At 43.0% G+C, this 18,283-nt stretch overlaps 1 protein-coding gene across 1 annotated transcript; it reads right to left on the reverse strand.

Moving 5' to 3' along the window:
* Positions 1–6,814: 6,814 nt before the first annotated feature.
* Positions 6,815–16,818, reverse strand: HPRT1 (hypoxanthine phosphoribosyltransferase 1). Its single transcript, XM_053474202.1, has 9 exons — positions 16,623–16,818; positions 13,408–13,514; positions 11,808–11,991; positions 9,806–9,871; positions 9,578–9,595; positions 9,155–9,237; positions 8,293–8,339; positions 7,965–8,041; positions 6,815–7,099 (listed from the first exon to the last, which is right to left on the reverse strand). The coding sequence occupies exons 1-9, from the start codon at positions 16,641–16,643 to the stop codon at positions 7,052–7,054; spliced, it is 651 nt and encodes a 216-aa protein (XP_053330177.1). The 5' UTR covers positions 16,644–16,818; the 3' UTR covers positions 6,815–7,051.
* Between the last annotated feature and the right edge of the window lie 1,465 nt (positions 16,819–18,283).

The raw sequence follows: 18,283 nt of genomic DNA on the forward strand, positions 1-18,283 counted from the left end.
TATATACACCAGTCAGCCATACCATTATGACCACCTGCCTAATATTGTGTAGGTCCCTCTTTTGTTACCAAAACAACCTTGACCCGTCAAGGCATGGGTTCCACTAGACCTCTGAAGGTGTGCTGTGGTATCTGGCATCAAGATGTTAGCAGCACATCCTTTAAGTCCTGTCTCCTAGTAAGCAACGCACATGCACTGTGTGTTCTGTGTTCTGAAACCTATCAGAACCAGCATTAACTTTTTCATCCATTTGAGCTACAGTAGCTCATCTGTTGGATTTCACCACATGGGCCAGCCTTCACGCCCACATGCATCAATGAGCCTTGGCTGCTCATGACCCTGCTGCCAGTTGACCACTTTCCTTCCATGGACCACTTTTGATAGGTACTGACCACTGCAGACCGGGAACACCCTGCAAGAAATGCAGTTTTGGGGATGCTCTGACTAGCCATCACAATTTTGCCCTTGTCAAAGTCGCTCAGATCCCTACGCTTGCCCATTTTTCCTGCTTCTATCACATCAACTTTGAGAACGAAATGTTCACTTCCTACCTACTATATCCCACCCACTGAGTTCACTTCCTACCTACTATATCTCACCCACTGACATGTGCCATGATAACAAGATTATCAGTGTGATTCACTTCACCTGTCAGTGGTCATAATGTTATGGCTGATCGGTGTATACGCCCTTGTACCAGATGCCCTAAGAGATTGGAGAATGCATTGCATACAGAAAGTGAAAGATTTCTTTCTGAAAAGATCGGAAGCATGCTTCTAGAAATGTTTTTTTTTCTGATTTGTTTGGGTTTTGGGTTATTATAAGTTATAATATAATTATATTCCTATAGTGACACTTGAATCTCTTAATATCTTTATTAGTGATATTGCAGATGGTCTTGATGAAAAGGTATGTCTATTTGCTGACGACACAAACATTTGCAACAGGGTTGATGTTCCTGGAGGAAGAAGCCAAATGGCAAATGATTTAGGTAAACTGGAAAAATGGTCAGAGCTGTGGCAACTCGCATTCAATATGGATACTTGTGCGAGGACTCAATTCAACAAAATAACAGATTCTCTGCAGGAGACCTCGATTCTCTGTCAGCCGGTGGGGGTCTGCACGATGTGCACAGACAGCCTCTGTTACTGCCCTTCACTTACGCTGAGGCTTCTGTGAAGCTGCAGTGAAAGTGCCTGTCAGCAACGGAGGTTCACAAAACACCAGGGAGTCGGGAGAGAGGCAGAGCGGTGTATGGGAGGGTAGAGGAGTCAGAGGGGTGTATGGAAGTGGAGGGGAGAGGCGGAAGTTGTCTGTGCGTATCGCACGGACACCCACCGTCCGACAGTGAGGGGAATCCAGGTCCCCTGCAGCGTTGCGGGGATCTGGATTCTAGTGTTATAATCCAATCTCTATTTGAGGTTGGATTATATAAGGAGAGGAGTTTTTCAGAGCATTTGCTCTGACTAAAACCTCTTTTTATAATCGATAAAAATCGACGATTTTCATTATCGATTATTATCGATTTTATCGATTAGTTGTTTCAGCCCTACTGTTAACATAGCACAACACAAAGAGTGCAAATGGAAAACGCAGAACAGGAAAAAATGGAGCAGTGGTTCATATAGTAAGAATCACAAAGCACTTCTGAAAATGAACATGCATGTCGCTGTCTTTGAAAGACCATTGGTTACATATCTGTCATCTCTTCTCCAAAACGAGAGTAGCAGATGGTCCACATGTGCAGAGGATGCATGCCCAGGAACATTTGCTCCCTCTGATTGCATGGTTTTATGCTGCCTCTGTCGCCAATGGTATCATGCAGCATGACTTTTACAAAGCACCTTAAAACTGCCAACATAATACAAGTGTCACCAGTGTTCAAAATGACAAAGATCTATATGATATGTCAGATGGTTTTATTGCAGAAAAAACTGTTTGATTTTTCTCCCATTATATCCTATGGGCATTCAGTCAATTCTGTCATTCACCTGCCATTCCCTAGAAAACCGCTATAATCCCACATAATCTGAGTTTTAGAACCTATAACTGTACTAGGGGAGTATACATGACAAAAATCTATCTATTTCTCTGAAAAACAGGTTTGTTTTTTCTCCCATTATATCCTATGGGCATTCCCTCAACACTGTCATTCAACTGTCATAATTCACAGCCATAATTCCACCTAATCTGACACTTAGATCATGTGTCTGTAACAGGGGAGTATGTGTTCCAAAGATCTACATCATATGTCAGATGGTTTTCTCTGCAAAACAAGTTACATTTTTCTCCCATTCTATCCTACAGGCATTCACTGAATACTGTCATTCACCTGTCATTCCATAGAAAACAGCTATAATCCCTCAAAATCTGAGTTTGGGATCCTGTGTGTGTACTAGAGGAGCATGTGTGCCAAAGATCTATAGGATATGTCAGATGGTTTGCTCTAAAAAAACAAGTTTAATTTGTCTCCCATTAGATCCTATAGGCATTCACTCAAAACTGTCATTCACCTGTCATTCTAGGGCTGCAACTAACGATTATTTTAATAATCGATTAGTTGGCCGATTATTTTTTCGATTAATCGATTAATCGGATAAAAAAAACAATATTTAATTTAATGAAATGCCCTGCACCCACCCACACTCTGCCCCATCAGTTTCCCACCGGCAATCATAACGTTCAACCGCAAAACTTTATTCACATCTTCATCGTTCACGCGCGTCACATCCGTCATTACGTAACTTCAAGCAGACGGACACTACAGAGCTCTGCAGCAGAAACGGGGGAACGCTGGCGGAGGTAAGTGAAAGGAGCCGAGCGCTCCAACGACGAATCCATCACTCGATTAATCGATAACGGAAATCGTCGACAACGATTCCCGTTATCGATTATTATCGATTTTATCGATTCGTTGTTTCAGGTCTATGTCATTCCATAGAAAACAGCTATAATGCCACATAATATGAGGTTTAGAACCTATAACTGTACTAGGGGAGTATACATGACAAAGATCTATAAGATATGTTAGAGGGTCTTCTCTAAAAACAAGTTTAATTTTTCTCCCATTATATCCTATGGGCATTCACTCAAAACTGTCATTCACCTGTCATTCCATAGAATACAGCTATAATCCCACAAAGTATGAGTATTAGATCATGTGTGTGTACTAGGGGAGTATATGTGCCAAAGTTCTATATGATATTTCAGAGGGTATAGTCTATGGGCATTCCTCCCCATTATAGTCTATGGGCATTTCTCCCCATTATAGTCTATGGGCATTCCATTTTGTCATTCGTTTTAGTATGTCCCCTATAAAGCTTACACCTGTCCGTTCCGCGCATGCTCCGTGGCAGGGGGCAGCTGGGGGTTGCAGATCTCTGAGGATTTGGTTAAAAGGCGGTTTAAACAGTTTAATATTTATTTAAATGTATTTTACAATCGGTTCTATGTTCAGCTGCTGTATTCCTGCCTTAATTCACTAAATGTATATATATATATATATATATATATATATATATACGGTATATACCGGTATATATATTTATATACGGTATATATATATATATATATATATATAGATAGATAGATATACGGTATATATATATGGTATATATATATATATATATATAGATGGTTATATCCTGATCTCACTATAAGCTAAATCTAAAAGCAGACCCCCTCCCATCACCAGCTCTTAATACTTTGACTCCTTGTGTTAATGAATATATACAGAATGATACAGTAGGTATCAGAATTCCCCGAGGATCTGTATCTCAGTAAAGAGTCTAGAACTTCGCGGTCTATAGAATACGGATATCTTAACACCGCTGCTAACTCGGCTAACTTGGTTTTGAAGCCTGGACACCAAGTTACGGAGTCTTCACCCGTCATATGTACTTTACTGCATGTGAGAGCTGTGTCCCGTTTACATGATTGTTTTATCCCTTTGAAGATAAGCGGAAGGATCCTGCAGACCCCCGAGCTCCAGAACTTGCTGGAGATGCGTTTGGTCAATGTGTTCCTATTGCGACTGATCTACCGCCTGCGCTGGTGGGATTTACTGCAATGCCTGCGTTTCCGACTTCCAGAGCTGCAGCATCTGGGGTGGGAGCTGATAACCATTGCATTCCAATCCAATCCAGTCCATTCCATTCCAATCCAGTCCATTCCATTCCATTCGCTGCTCCCGGGATCCGGCTCCGATTCTCTCTGCAGGATAACGAGCTGTTTGTTTCCTTTGGTAACTGTCTGTCATTTTATGAAAACTAAGCTTTAAAGCGTTTGTTACTTTGACCAGATCTTTCATACACTAAGCGGTCAGTAACGTGATATATATTATTATATAAGAGCGGGAGAAAAGCGAGAGAATAGAGACAATGTGGAAAGATATCCGTGTAACAATACTTCACGGGATCCGCCGGGGATCGCTGGCGTGTTCTGATCCTTTCCACACACGACCGACACTTACAGCATCCGATGCTCCTTCACGGATGACTGAGCCATCTATAGATTTCCCAGGAATATAGCCGGAACCAGCTATGTACGAACGTTCACTCCGATGGTAACAGGAGCTGCTCATCTTCTTCTAGAAGAAGGTGGCTTTAATGTAAAGGGGGACGTTACGATGGCAGCTCTTGGCGTAACTGAACACTTCCGGTACCTCATCCCATAGTGTATTTTCCGTGTCATTGTTATACATGTATAGATAACGCCATATGTTTCCGCATCTTACAACACAGCCTAACCAGATCCATATAACCTCTTCTCTTCCCTCTTACTATATGCAGCCAACCCATTCACCCCAAGCGGACCCAGCTGCTCCCTACTGCAGCATTAGCCGTGACTCAGATTTACGGAAAGGGGTTTTACGGATTACCCGCGTCCTGCTAAGTACCTTAATACCCCCTCCAAAAAAAACCTACATTTCAGGGAGCGCCGTCGTTTTTGCAGTCAAGCTACAACCTGAATTTAACGTAAGCTTATGACATCATCCACGGGACGACTTCCATAACATTTCTATTTAGTTTTAATGTGTATATTACCCGTGGCATGTATCACAGAATTACTGATCACACGTCTACACGAACCTATAACCCAGCGGCTCCCAATGTATGTACGCAACACGGAAAGAATATCGATAGCGAGATATAAACAGCGTGAACGTACGACTCCTCGCAAATAAAGATATTAAAACCTTTTTCTCCCCATCTTTTTGAAAGAGCCCGAAAACCAGTAAATTCCAGACGTTAGAATTTTATTATGATTTACAGACAGCAGGACTCAATTCGTCTTTATTTTTAAACAACCAACTCAAAATACATTTCCAAAAATAAGGCTTAGAAAATGATTTCCCATTTCTCTTCCGCACAAAGCTGCGTTCCCTCGGAGGAGAGCCTGCATCTCACAAAGCATTTCTTTAAAACCTATCGTCATTAACATAACATCCCATGTCTATTCGTCAAATTCAAACCATTTAAAAATAATAATTTTTAGGACCCTCCTGCTCCAATAATTGGATATAACAGTTACTTCGACGCAAGAATAAGCATTTTCGCTATAATGTAGGGGAACATGACTGGGAGTACGGAAACTATGCATCGTCCGTAATATATACATAAAAATAAATTACTGAAATAAAAAAAAACCTATAGTATGTTGCGGGGTGGGGGGGGAGGGGACAACAGTATTCCAAATCTGCAAACGAGGTTCCAATCCCTTCAACAGCCAACGCTCTGCGGGTTACCCAAGGGAAACTATCATGGGACGGGTAATAATCACTAAGCACCTCTGCAGTCTAACTGCTTTGGGTTCTAGAATACATTTTTTTTTTTATAGGCACAAATACTTTGATCCACGTTAGAATTTTATTTCGGAGAATTCTAAGATGTGATGAAAGATATGTTAAGTGCAAACAAATACGTTTTTAAATTTATTTTTAGAAACAGGTAAGTGCAGCCCCTCAAATCGGAACTTTTTCCTACTGGGGCAAGTGAACATCGTTTTGATTAACCCGCTTATCCTGTACCTTTGGGTTTTATAATGACATTTTTAAGATTTTTTTGTTTAGAGAGGAAAAAAAAAAATGCGTAGGCAGGAATAAAACGCCATCAGTGCATAGTATTCAAGAGTAAACGAAACACAATCTTTGTTACTGTCAGAAATGCTCAAGGGAAGAGTCCAGATATACCCGTTTACCTGGTGACTATACCTGGGGTGAAGCAACAACGGGGTTAAAAAAAACCATTATCTTTAATTTGCAAGAGTTCATTCAAAGCTCACAACAAATTCTGTATATATTTTTTAGTTCATTTCCCGCGTGTATGAACCATTACATTACTCAGAAGTGAACGTTAAACGGGGGCTCCTCTGCTGAAAACCCTGCAGCCAGATACCCCAAACCATGAAAGGGCCACTCCGGCCATCATATGCACTCGAATGCGTACTCCCTTTAACGGTTTGTGGTGACCCCTGCGCATGAAGGGGGCTTCTGCAGAGTCCCCCATATGAATTAGCCCAGCTGTTTTCCATGCATGAGATGCGCTCGGCTGAACATATCTCTGTACCTGCGATATACTTACTGACAGTCACGCTTGGATAATTACATTAGAAATATAATTTTAGTAACTTTTAGGATACCATATTCCTTTAAAGAGATTTCCTTTCAACTTTTCATCATCTACCTCAATAATTTAAAAAATACGGCCAATATGAAAGCAGAAGCATCACATTCTGAAAGGTCTCCAAACTTTAACACGTGCGGTGGCTGGGAAGCTGCTCAATGCAAGTAGTATAGATACATATAGACATGAAGAAAGCATTAGAAGATTTATGCCGTGATCAGGAAACATGTTCTAAAAGCCAATCGGGATTTAATTATTTCTCCTTTAGGTTCCTTTAATTCTCATCTATGGATTTAGGAATGGAAGTGTGAGCTGATGAAGGGGGTGGGAACTTCTTTCATGCAATATGGAGCATTAGGGTCGGGGAGCAGCAGATCCACCAAAGCCGTGGGAGCAGGGATCGGCAGATTAAAATGCGACACAGGTTTCTATGTTTTGTATTTCTCTTTCCCATCCTCGCTGATCACACAAATATGCTAAAAAAGAAAAGAAAAAATTATTATTACAGGTTACAAAAGCATAAAAATGTACCTTTTTTAACTGCTATTACCTTGGAAAGCCAAAAATAGAACCCCAATACCATATGCTAGCAGAGGCTACACACAACATGCATTCGGATAGACACATCCTTTATACAGGGGCAACTTGGCCCTTCTTGAAGGACACCGTGGTTGGCCCCCACAACCCACAGTAAAGACGGCTATAGTTTAGTGAATAACTCCAGCCGCCTTTCCTACATGACCACACTCCCCAAACAGCTGCCGTCAGCCAGATTACGCTCAGATGACATGGTACATCATGCATCGCTCTGTTTATTATTATCAGTCATTACTTTGAGAGGCAGCAATAACTTTTTTTCCCTAGGAACCAAACTCAGCTTGGTTCAGCTAATCCATAAAATGAAGTTGCCGACAACTGTCAGCAGCGCTGGGTCTATGAACAGAAGCTCACAATGCATTGTCCGATGCCCGCTGGGTTTAACATTGAGACCAATGGGAACCCTTCTGGCAGACGATAGGTTAACATGCCATATGATTGGGGTTGGGGGGTGGAAAGGCAAAGTCACAGAGGGGACATTAAAGGGATTATTGCAAACAAATACAATTCAGATGTAACACAGCGGCATTTTGAGCAGCCCTAAAAACACAATGCCCCCCCGTCTGAAGGGGTCTTCAGAGGACCCCCAGTCCAGTTCTGCTCTCCTCTCCTACTATTCATCCCACTGCGCTAACTTCACACGTCTCCATCTCAGAAACCCCGGACACGTTTGTTTGCTTTAATAGCGAGGCTGACCAGGAGGCATTAAAGCACACGAGAAAGACGCGGACATGCGCCACTTACATTCAAGTCTCTGAAGTACTCGTTGTAATCCAGGGCGTATCCCACGACAAACTTGTCTGGCACTTCAAACCCTACGACTGCAAAAGAAAATCAGAACATCAAACGCGGCAAGGATTTCAATAACTATATGTCATCGCCCACAAAATCCAGCGTGAAGCAGCACCACGTATACAAAGTACATACAGACCCCAGACTGCCGGCACGAGATACAGAATAGAAGCACCAGATCTCCCTGCCCTATGGGCCTCTGGCTACTAATACGTGATCAAACTATTGTAATCGGTTATCATATGGTCTGCTAATAGTTCTTCACTTGCTTTGTACTCACAATCAGGTCTGTATCCCACACTTCTAGGAGTTCTCTTGACAAGAAGGCTAGAGACAGAAAAAATAAAGTAAGTAATAAGCAGAAAAAAGGAAAATGTTTCCTATAGAATGTATGAAATCGGGTCCAACTAACTGCACGAGTGCGGTTCTCTCAGATCAGACTCCCTCATTCCAGTAGAATTCGTCGCCAACCTAACCTTAGTATTATATCCGTACCGAGGTCAGAAAAAAAGGGCAATGCGAGAATACAAAGTATAACCGTGTTCCTTATTCACAGCATTTTTATAAACACGCCAAAAATAAGACTAAGCGGGATGATGGAGTCAGAAACGACTAATTCTCGTCCATTGGTTATTTTCATCCAAGTTACCAGATTTCTATCATATAATCCAAAATGCATCCGATTTCACATTCTACACATAAATCTTCATTAGTTCACGCAATGATTATGTTGCTCTACTTAATCAGAGCATCCAGTCTACTAAACCCGCACTGAGTGTAAGCTCTACGCCAAGACACGAATTTAGAATCTTCATGATTAAAAGTTCATCAGTTCACACGTTATTTAATGCTATAAAATATACTGTATGTATGTATGTATGTATGTATATATATATATATATATATATATATATATATATTATACAGAGAGAAATGTATATTTCAGCTGATATTTCAATACAATTACACAGCTATACTTTTAAGGAACTAAACAGGAAGAAGCAACGACAGCCGTCACGACGACGAGCAAACTGTAGTTCATTAACAGCTGGAGGGCAGCCATTTGCCCAAATATGCCTTAAAAGCAAACTCTTTTTTTGCTACAGAAAGAAAATGGCAAAATATTAAAACAGTCCAACTACCTGGCTACTTTAACCATTTTCGGGTTGTACTTCTGCAGCATGGCTAGCAGAGTCTTCATTGTTTTTCCAGTATCGATGATATCCTGGGATAGAGAATAAGCGTAGATTGAAGCCGCACGGACGTGAACGTGGTTTCCTCACATAACTTTACTTCATTTCGCTTACTTTACTATGTTGGCCGGATAAAATGTACAAAAAAAAAAAAAAAACCCCACCTTCTCTTTTATTAATAAAGCTATATCCATTTTCCAAAAATGCCAAACCACAAGAGCAGCCGAAAGCTGGACTGTGCAGAACTTCACTCAACTAACCCTCCGCACACGCTAATCAGCGCCGAGATGCAAATCAATCTATCTCTAATTTGCATGTGCAACCGTCCGTCAAAGTACAGTATCTATAGACACCATGGAGAAAAATACTCACCTCAACGATGAGAACGTTCTATAAATAGTGAGAGAGAAAAACGGACAGCATGTTAGTACCTACACGACTTATATAAGAAATAAGCAATTATATATATATATACACTTTCTTTTGTACTGCACAGGAGTAAATCATTCTGCTTTTTCCCTAAAATGCCAGTTTAGTCATCTTAAAGACATTTGACAGATAGCAGACTGGTCATATAGATCAAGTATAGTATTTGCATACCTTGCCTGTCAAAGTGGAGAGGTCATCCCCACCTATAACTTTAATGTCCCCAGTGGATTGATCATTCTGTAAGAAAAACACAAGTCAAGCAGCGCATATAAATCTATGAAGTCTATGAACATTGTTCCCCGGGTCTTGCTTGTGAAGGATAAGCTGTACTTTTAAGTATCAGAAAGTCTATCTATTTACTAGAAAGTGGAACACTTAAGTCGCACCTGCAGACAACAAAGGCACTTTATTTAGCGACTTTCACGATTAAGCAGATGTAATTATTTTTGGAGGTCTCTCCCCTCCACTAAGCAAACTGTCACTTTCACTGCAACCTTACTATCCCTGCTTGTATCTTTTAATTTTACGCATGCGCAGCTCTCTGGTGACATCTGCCAGTGCAAGGGGTATCGGAGCTGAGCTCCTGTGCTGATGCGGCCCCTTATGGCGCTCAAACCAGATCATGATGACTAGGGAGACTGGCCTACCCCCACTTCAGAATCTGAGAAAGGCTCACCTGCCCCGGGGTGTCACGCGGAAAGTATTTCAAGCATTTTTGAGAGTGAAAAAAATACATACCGTATTTGCTCGATTATAAGACGAGGTTTTTTTCAGAGCAAATGCTCTGAAAAATACCCCTCGTCTTCTAATCGGGGTCGTCTTCTAATCAGACCTCAAATAGAGGTCTGATTAGGAGACTAAGATCCAGATCCCCCGCACCGCTGCAGGGGACCTGGATCCTCCTGTCTCCCCCCCCCCATACACACTTACCGGTGCTTCGTGCTGTATTGCCGGGGCAGCGATCCGCGCAGCCGGAAGGAGGTGGAGTTGGCAGCGGGGGTTTGTCTGCGTCCGTCGCGTATACCTTCCCCCGGCTGTCAGAGATCAGAGTTCCCCTGACAGCCGGGGAAGGTATTCGAGACGGACGCAGACAAACCCCCGCTGCCAACTCCACCTCCTTCCGGCTGCAGCAGAAGGAGACGTTAACCCGCTGCCCCGGCAAAACAGCATGAAATTGGAAGCACCGGTGTGTGTGTGTGTGTGTGTGTGTGTGTGTGTGTGTGTGTGTGTGTGTGTGTGTGTTAGTGTGTTAAATGGGGGCATAGGGCATTTCTGGAATGCCTTATACCCCTATTTGCCACTCTGGCACTTAGGGGGTTAAAAAGCATATTATGGGGCAGAGTGGCATATAGGGAGGTATAACGCATTTCACCTCCCTATTTCACTCTGCCCCATAATATGCCTTTTAACCCCCTAAATGCCAGAGTGGCATATAGGAGTATAAGGCATTTCTAAGGGGGGTAAAAATGCCTTTTAACTCCCTTAATGCCACTCTGCCTCCTGGAATGCCTTATACCTCCCTATATGCCACTCTGCCCCATAATATGCATTTTAACCCCCTAAATGCCAGAATGGGATATAGGGGTATAAGGCATTTCTGGAGGCAGAGTGGCACATAGGGGGTCAAAAGGCATACCATGGGGCACAGTGGCATATAGAGGGTTAAAAGGCATATCATGGCCATATTGGTGTGGCAAGCCTGGGGGCAGATGTGCGTTACTGGGGGACAGGTTGGAAAATACAAGGAAATAAAAATAAAAAAAATATTTTTCTCAATCATAGCTTTTATTAAAAAAATAGTTTACATAAATTAACATTTACTGGTAAAACTTTTTTCCTTTAGGGTCGTCTTATATTCAGGCTTTTTCTTTTTTTCCTAAGTTAATATTCAGATTTTGGGGGGTCGTCTTATAATCAGGGTCGTCTTATAATCGAGCAAATACGGTATATTGAATCTACACTTTGAAAAACAACTGTAATTTCCATTTTAGCCACTAGAGGTCTACACCAACCAAACGAGAAAGCGCCACAACGCGCCAAGACTATCCTTCCCAGAGCTCCACCCAAACCGGAAGGTATATATATCTGAGGCAGACTCTTGCATTAAGCAGGGCTTTGTCACGATTCTCTGTACTGCATAAAATCCATTTCTCGCAGGCGAAGGCGTACTTACACAGTAACTTTTCAGTCTAATGAAGTCTACGGTCAGAGGGATAGACTTGTCGCTGTTCCGGTTCAACGCCTTGATATAATCCAGCAGATCGGCAAAGAATTTATAGCCGCCTTTTAAAACGCACAGAGCGACAATATGGTGACCTCCCATGTCCTTCATGATATCTCTTGCTAACCTTTCTGTCCTGTTGATATGATTTAAGAACAGGTTAAATGTGGAGCTTCACTAACAGTTCTATAAACAGGAACCATCACTGACCAGAGGTTCCCTCAAGTGAAAAAAAAACTAAAATATTCCGATTTCTTTTAGTTCTGGAGGCCCAGTGGCAGTAACAGTGATGCCCCCGATATAAGGAACGCATAGTGTATATGCTCATTTTATGTACAGATACGGTGGAAATGGGATGGATTTGTACAGAAGGAATACAAACCTTCACACAGAATTGAAATAAAGCAATTCCTATTTATCCCGTTGAATCCAGGTGTGCACGCTAACATCAGCTAGACTTAGTCAACAGATGCATTTACTAACATAGAATCTGCTTCACTAGTGACATATATCGCAGATAATCTTTGGGTGACATTTGAATGATAGCATAAGTGATTATTAGATTTTAGAACATGGAGACCCAACTGCCTTGATTTAATAGTCCTTGGCCCTCCGGCTTTTGCTACTGAATGGTGGCCGCGCACATCAAAAACATTCAATGACATTAACTTAGTATAAACATAACATCAGCACAGGTGGAGACACATGCTGTATATACAAACAAATACAATTATACTGCGCAATAAACAGACATATGAGATGAGGAAAATGGTAATATACTGTAAAATATATTGTATAAAGCAGACACTGTATCCATAAAACGATGGGGTCTTTCTTTCCCACCTCTACTGAGGCATGTAACAGGAGTCATATGATGACATAGTCCCATAGCGTGTACGCATCAGGAGCCTGGCAGAGCCAATCACAGCGTGAGATAATCTGTTAGTCTCTTGGACTTTCTGGAGTTTGCTCAATTCACTCGTAACGCTTAACTTTTTCCCAGGATAATATATATCACTCCAATGCTGTTCCAAGTCGAGGAGAACACACTAACCATACTCTGCATGTTCTAAAATGGAGTATAATGGTAGAAATTAATATCATTACAAAAAAATGAACAGGTCGTCATTTCTGAATGATATAGGAGCTAGAAAATATTTAAGAGCCAGCTTGATATTTCAATGACCAAGAGACGTTGATGTTGCGTACTAATTCATCCAACTAGGCTGTATTGTTGGATTGGGTAAATTTAAACAGCTCACATAACCCCTCAAACGTAACTTGGGGGTACATGCAAGCGACGCGCTTTTCTACAGCGGTATGAAGAGTAATTAAATGGTATCTTAGTTGACGACAAATACATCAATGAACCAAAATCGGGACTATACGGCGGACGTTACGCCAACAATTCTCTGTTACATTCATAATGGCGGCAGTTAGTTCAATACGTGAAGCAATCAGCTGACGCAACAGCTCCACATACAGAGCCAGTATGTAGTAGTTTGGTTAACAGGAAGCACAGCAAGCGTGTGTATATACTACGTATACTGACCTGTCCATGATAAGTCCATGCGGAATGTAGACTTTTTCCAAGTCGGCTGCATAATGTTTGGGAATACAGAACAAATCAAGGTCATATCCCTGCTCCTCATCATCAAGCTGGAAAGGAGAGAGACAGAGACGGGTTTATAAAATCACAAAGTTCTTTCTCCCACCGGAGCGACATAAACACATCCTTTTAATGCAAAGCACATAATTCTGTGTTCCACACCATGCGGTTCACATCTCTAGCACAAAAAAAGGAAGCGGCTGACGACAGGAAACGGATTGTGGAGGAAGCAACAGACAAGAGTGTTCCGGAACCAGACTCCATATAACCCTTTCAGAACCAAACACATGAGATCAATAGTTACAGAGGCACTCTTTAATGTATACGATGGCTGTATATATATACACACACACACACACACGTTTATATACATACATTCATTCATTCACACACACGCCTGAAACCTACATATGCACTACTGCATGGAATTACAAACTCCTGATTTCTATGTAGGAGACCGAAATAGATTCTGGAACGGGACACTTCTATATTTATGCAATCTATATAAATAATTGAGAAATCCTACATCAGGATTTTAGCTGCAGACATTCTGTGACCATGCTGTCCCTAAACATGACAAATTGTGATCTGCTGAGAGGTAACTCGTACAGCGCAAATAAAATAATTTCATACAGCGCCAACACCGTCGTTCCTAAAACGTCCTCCCTGAATCCAAAACGCGCAAAGTCAAGCTTCACTATGGATGTCTATTTGTCAAGATGCGTTCTCCGGTAACCAGGGAACATTACAACGTGTCGGCACAAAACACACGGAATAGTACTGCCTGTCATGGATATTAAACCTAAATCCCCATGACACGGCTACTAACGTCACGGAAATCAGAGAGCCCACTGGGAAGGAAAACATTTCTATATGCATAAGAGAAGAGGAAGCTTCCTTCACACACGGGGATTTTAAATATGTTTATTTTATATTTTATTTATTTTAAAATAGCAATTTATGGGAAACTTTCACCGGGAAAAATATTTTTCTCCTTCAGTATAAAACACAGCACTGTACACAGTCATAAAGGGCGACAACCACCTGGCTTTAGCTTGTTTTGTTCACATTAACATTCTTTAATCGGCAGTCCTGGAGGCCGCCATTTTTGTCAGTCATGTGATATTTTGGATGACTTTCCCTGCAGATACCACACTGAGCGTCGCTTTATGGCAAAGCTATAAAATCCATCCCTCCCTAGACTGACTTACTTACTTATTAGTAAGCATCCATCTGGGTGATTAAAACAGAGGCATTCTATCGGTTTCCATAAGTTAGCAAGATATGGAGTCGGGGGATTTGTCTGGTAAGATTGGGCTGAGATAACAGAGTGAAAACTCCAAGTCCTCCAAGTGGACAGGTCAGATCTGCCCCTGTAGCCTGAAACAGAACCTGGCTCTAGGAAACCGTCACACAAAACGCAGAAGAGATGACCTTGAACCATATCACACCTGAACTTCCACACCTGCAACGGCCTCCCACCTCCAAGATAGCAGCTAGAAACTCTATGTCGGTGAAGAGAATTAAAGGAGGCGCTCCCACCGTACTCTGTATTCTTTAGTTATTGCCCTAATTACCATAAGGAAAGCATTTATAGTATTGGTTGCACGAAAAGTCTTAAATACTTAATGGTTTATGTCTTTTTCCCACGGGAACTCACCTGCCCGTCATCCTCGGCTAGCTGAAAGCTAGTTCACTGTAGCCGATCGTGTCGTACAAAGTAATCACTTTAGTATCTATGCCTTAAATTGCATTAAAAGTCGATAAGCAAGCTGCGTTTTGCCCCCCAAAAAATAAATAAATAAATAATCACATTAGGCACGTGTATTTGTGAGAATACTCCGGCTTCACGCATGGTGCTTGTGGCGTCAGCTCTGGCTAGTACTGACCATCAGCGACTTCAGTCCGGCTACAAATGGCCACGCGGGATCTGCTGCAGGTAAATCACTAAAGGATATCCCACGCAAAACGTTACGGAGATGCTCTTCTGCATCAAGGAACAAATATCTACTTAATGACATACTGCCCGACCACAACACAAAAATCCAACAAACGTTAGCCTGACCGTGGCAGGGTCTCAAACGTTTGCCAGAAGAATAACCAATATCACTAATAAACGACTGGCCAACAAGCAACCCAGCGTAAGCGCTCTCGATTAATACTCACTGGTGGGAGCCGATACCAACACGGCTTTTGCCATTGTCCTAGATGATGGAACATATGACCATCGGCCCAGATAATGGTTTAAACCCATTCCAAGCAGGTCACACACCAAGCTGTCCGACTGGGATGGCCTATCTCTATGACAGCCTGTAACTATTGTTTATTTTACACCCAAACGCAGCTCAGCCCGTGGAATTTCATCGGACCTCCTTTCCATAAGATGTACGCGGACCCTTTTCCAACACAATGGGTCACACTGGTGTTAGAGCTGTCTTTCCAGGGGCTCTGGACATGTGTAGGTTCCCATCCAGCACGATGGACGTCACGTGGCCCCCGTAGGGTTGCTTTAATATAGAATTAGTGTGATTGAAGCCCATGTTGAAGTCACCAAAGCTAAGTTTACAGTTAATTATAGCATGCGGGATGTGGGGGGGCCTAAAGAATCCACTGCTGTATGAGCGATCCATAGTAATTCTCCCTCCCCTCCAACATGCAGTGCCTGCCCCGTAAATTCATCTCCTTCCACTCCACATAGTGCCCCCTAAATCACCCTCCCCAGGGACCATGTGCCCCCTAAATCACCCCCTTCCCAGGGACCATGTGCCCCCTAAATCACCCCCTCCCCAGGGACCATGTGCCCCCTAAATCACCCCCTCCCCAGGGACCATGTGCCCCCTAAATCATCTCCCCACAGGCCGTGTGCCCCCAAATCACGCTCGTCCTCCCGCAGACCATGCGGTCCCCGTTCTCCCGCTCACACCCTGTCCTCCATGCCTCCTCCACACACGGGGCAACCGCTTTGCCGTTACCATGGAGCCCGGTGACACCATTCATATAAAGACCGGGAGGTACATGATATTTACCCCACCTGTGTGTCTCCCGCCACCTGTCACTCCCTCCCTCCGGCTCCAGGACCCCGTCACCCGCTCTCTCCCCCATCCCTGGGACCTGCCCCTCCGCCCCCAAGAGGCTGCGGCGGGCCAGCCATCACTCACCACAATGCAGGGGCTCGCCATGGCTGCTGCAGCGGGCACTCACTGTCCGGTTGTCGGGTCCGGGAGCGGCAGAGCGATGAGCCGGGTGACGACGTGCACCCAGCAACACTAGGAAGGCCGCAGCCTGCAGCTCATACACATGGCCTGGGGGCCGCCTGCCGAGGACACGGGGAGGAGCTGGAACCTGCCCATTAATCTCACGAGCTCCTGGGGAGGGGGAGAGGAAGGGGCAGAGTCCTGCGTGCCGAGCGGCTCCTGCACCCGTGTGTCACCCGTGTGTCCCCCACCCTCCGGGCCGGTCTTATTATTATTATTACTATTATTAATTACTATGATGATGTGTATTCAGGGCAGGGAACCTCTCTGTCATACATTTCTGACCCAGGGATAGACTCCAATCCAGTAATAACAAAAAGCAACAGTTAGCATTATTATTATTAAATATGGATTTATATAGCGCCATCACACTCCGCAGCGCTGTACAATGGGTGAACAGGATATAACGCAGTTTTTTTTTGGATTTGCAGGGAGGAAAGGTGAGCAGAGCTGCCGGGGATGTGTTAAGAAAAATGGAAATTATCAAAGTGACCCTGAAAAGTAAAATAAGAAAACCGTGCAAAGTGCTAAAAAAAAAAAACTCAAAAACTATATGTGTCAGCAATAACACAAATATACTAATATTAGACTGTTAAAGAATTTAGAGTGTAAGATATATATATATATATATATATATATATATATATATATACAAACTGATCAACATGACCACCTGCTTAATATTGTGTAGGTCCCCCTTTTGCCGCCAAACAGCCATGGTCCGTCGAGGCATGGACTCCACTAGACCTCTGAAGCTGTGCTGTGGTATCCGACACCAAGACCTTAGCAGCAGATCCTATAAGTTCTATAAGTTCTGATTTTGGGTCTCTATGGATGCGTCCGGGTGCCGCATGTTCTCCAGGTGAGCGACGCACACGGCCATCCACGTGACCTTCCTCCATTGCTCTGTGGTCCGGTTCTTATGCTCACGTGCCCATTGTAGGCGCTTTCGGCCCATACGCAACAAACTGCGATGCACTCTGTGTTCTGACACCTTTCTATCAGAACCAGCATTCACCTTTTCAGCAACTTGAGCTAGTCAGTCGTCTGTTAGATTTGATCAGACAGGCCAGTGTTGGCCCCTCACGTGCATTAATGAGCCTAGGCCGCCCATCACCCTGTCGCCGGTTCACTACTTTTCTTTCCTTGGACCACTTTTGATAGTTACTGACCACTGCAGACCGGGAACCCCCCAAGAGCTGCAGTTTTAGAGATGCTTTTACTCATCTAGCCATCACAATTTGTTAAAGTCGCTTGCCCATTTTTCCTCCTTATGTGTCAACTTTAGGGACGAAATTATCATTTGCTGCCTAATATACCCCCCCACACACACACTCTGACAGGGGCCATGATAACAAGATTATCATTGTCCATGGTCATAATGTTATGGGTGATTGGTATATATATATATATTTTCAGCTTATTAAAATGGAAACAATGACAAAAGGATATTTCTGAAAATAATGCATTCACAAGCAAGATGTCACTTTTTAGACCAATAATTTTGTCTAGTTCTTCTACACTTAACCCTTCCATTAAACTGGATGAGTTCGGTGTGGAAGAAC

The sequence above is a fragment of the Spea bombifrons genome, chromosome 8 (assembly GCF_027358695.1).
Source record: "Spea bombifrons isolate aSpeBom1 chromosome 8, aSpeBom1.2.pri, whole genome shotgun sequence".
Classification (NCBI taxonomy): domain Eukaryota; kingdom Metazoa; phylum Chordata; class Amphibia; order Anura; family Pelobatidae; genus Spea; species Spea bombifrons.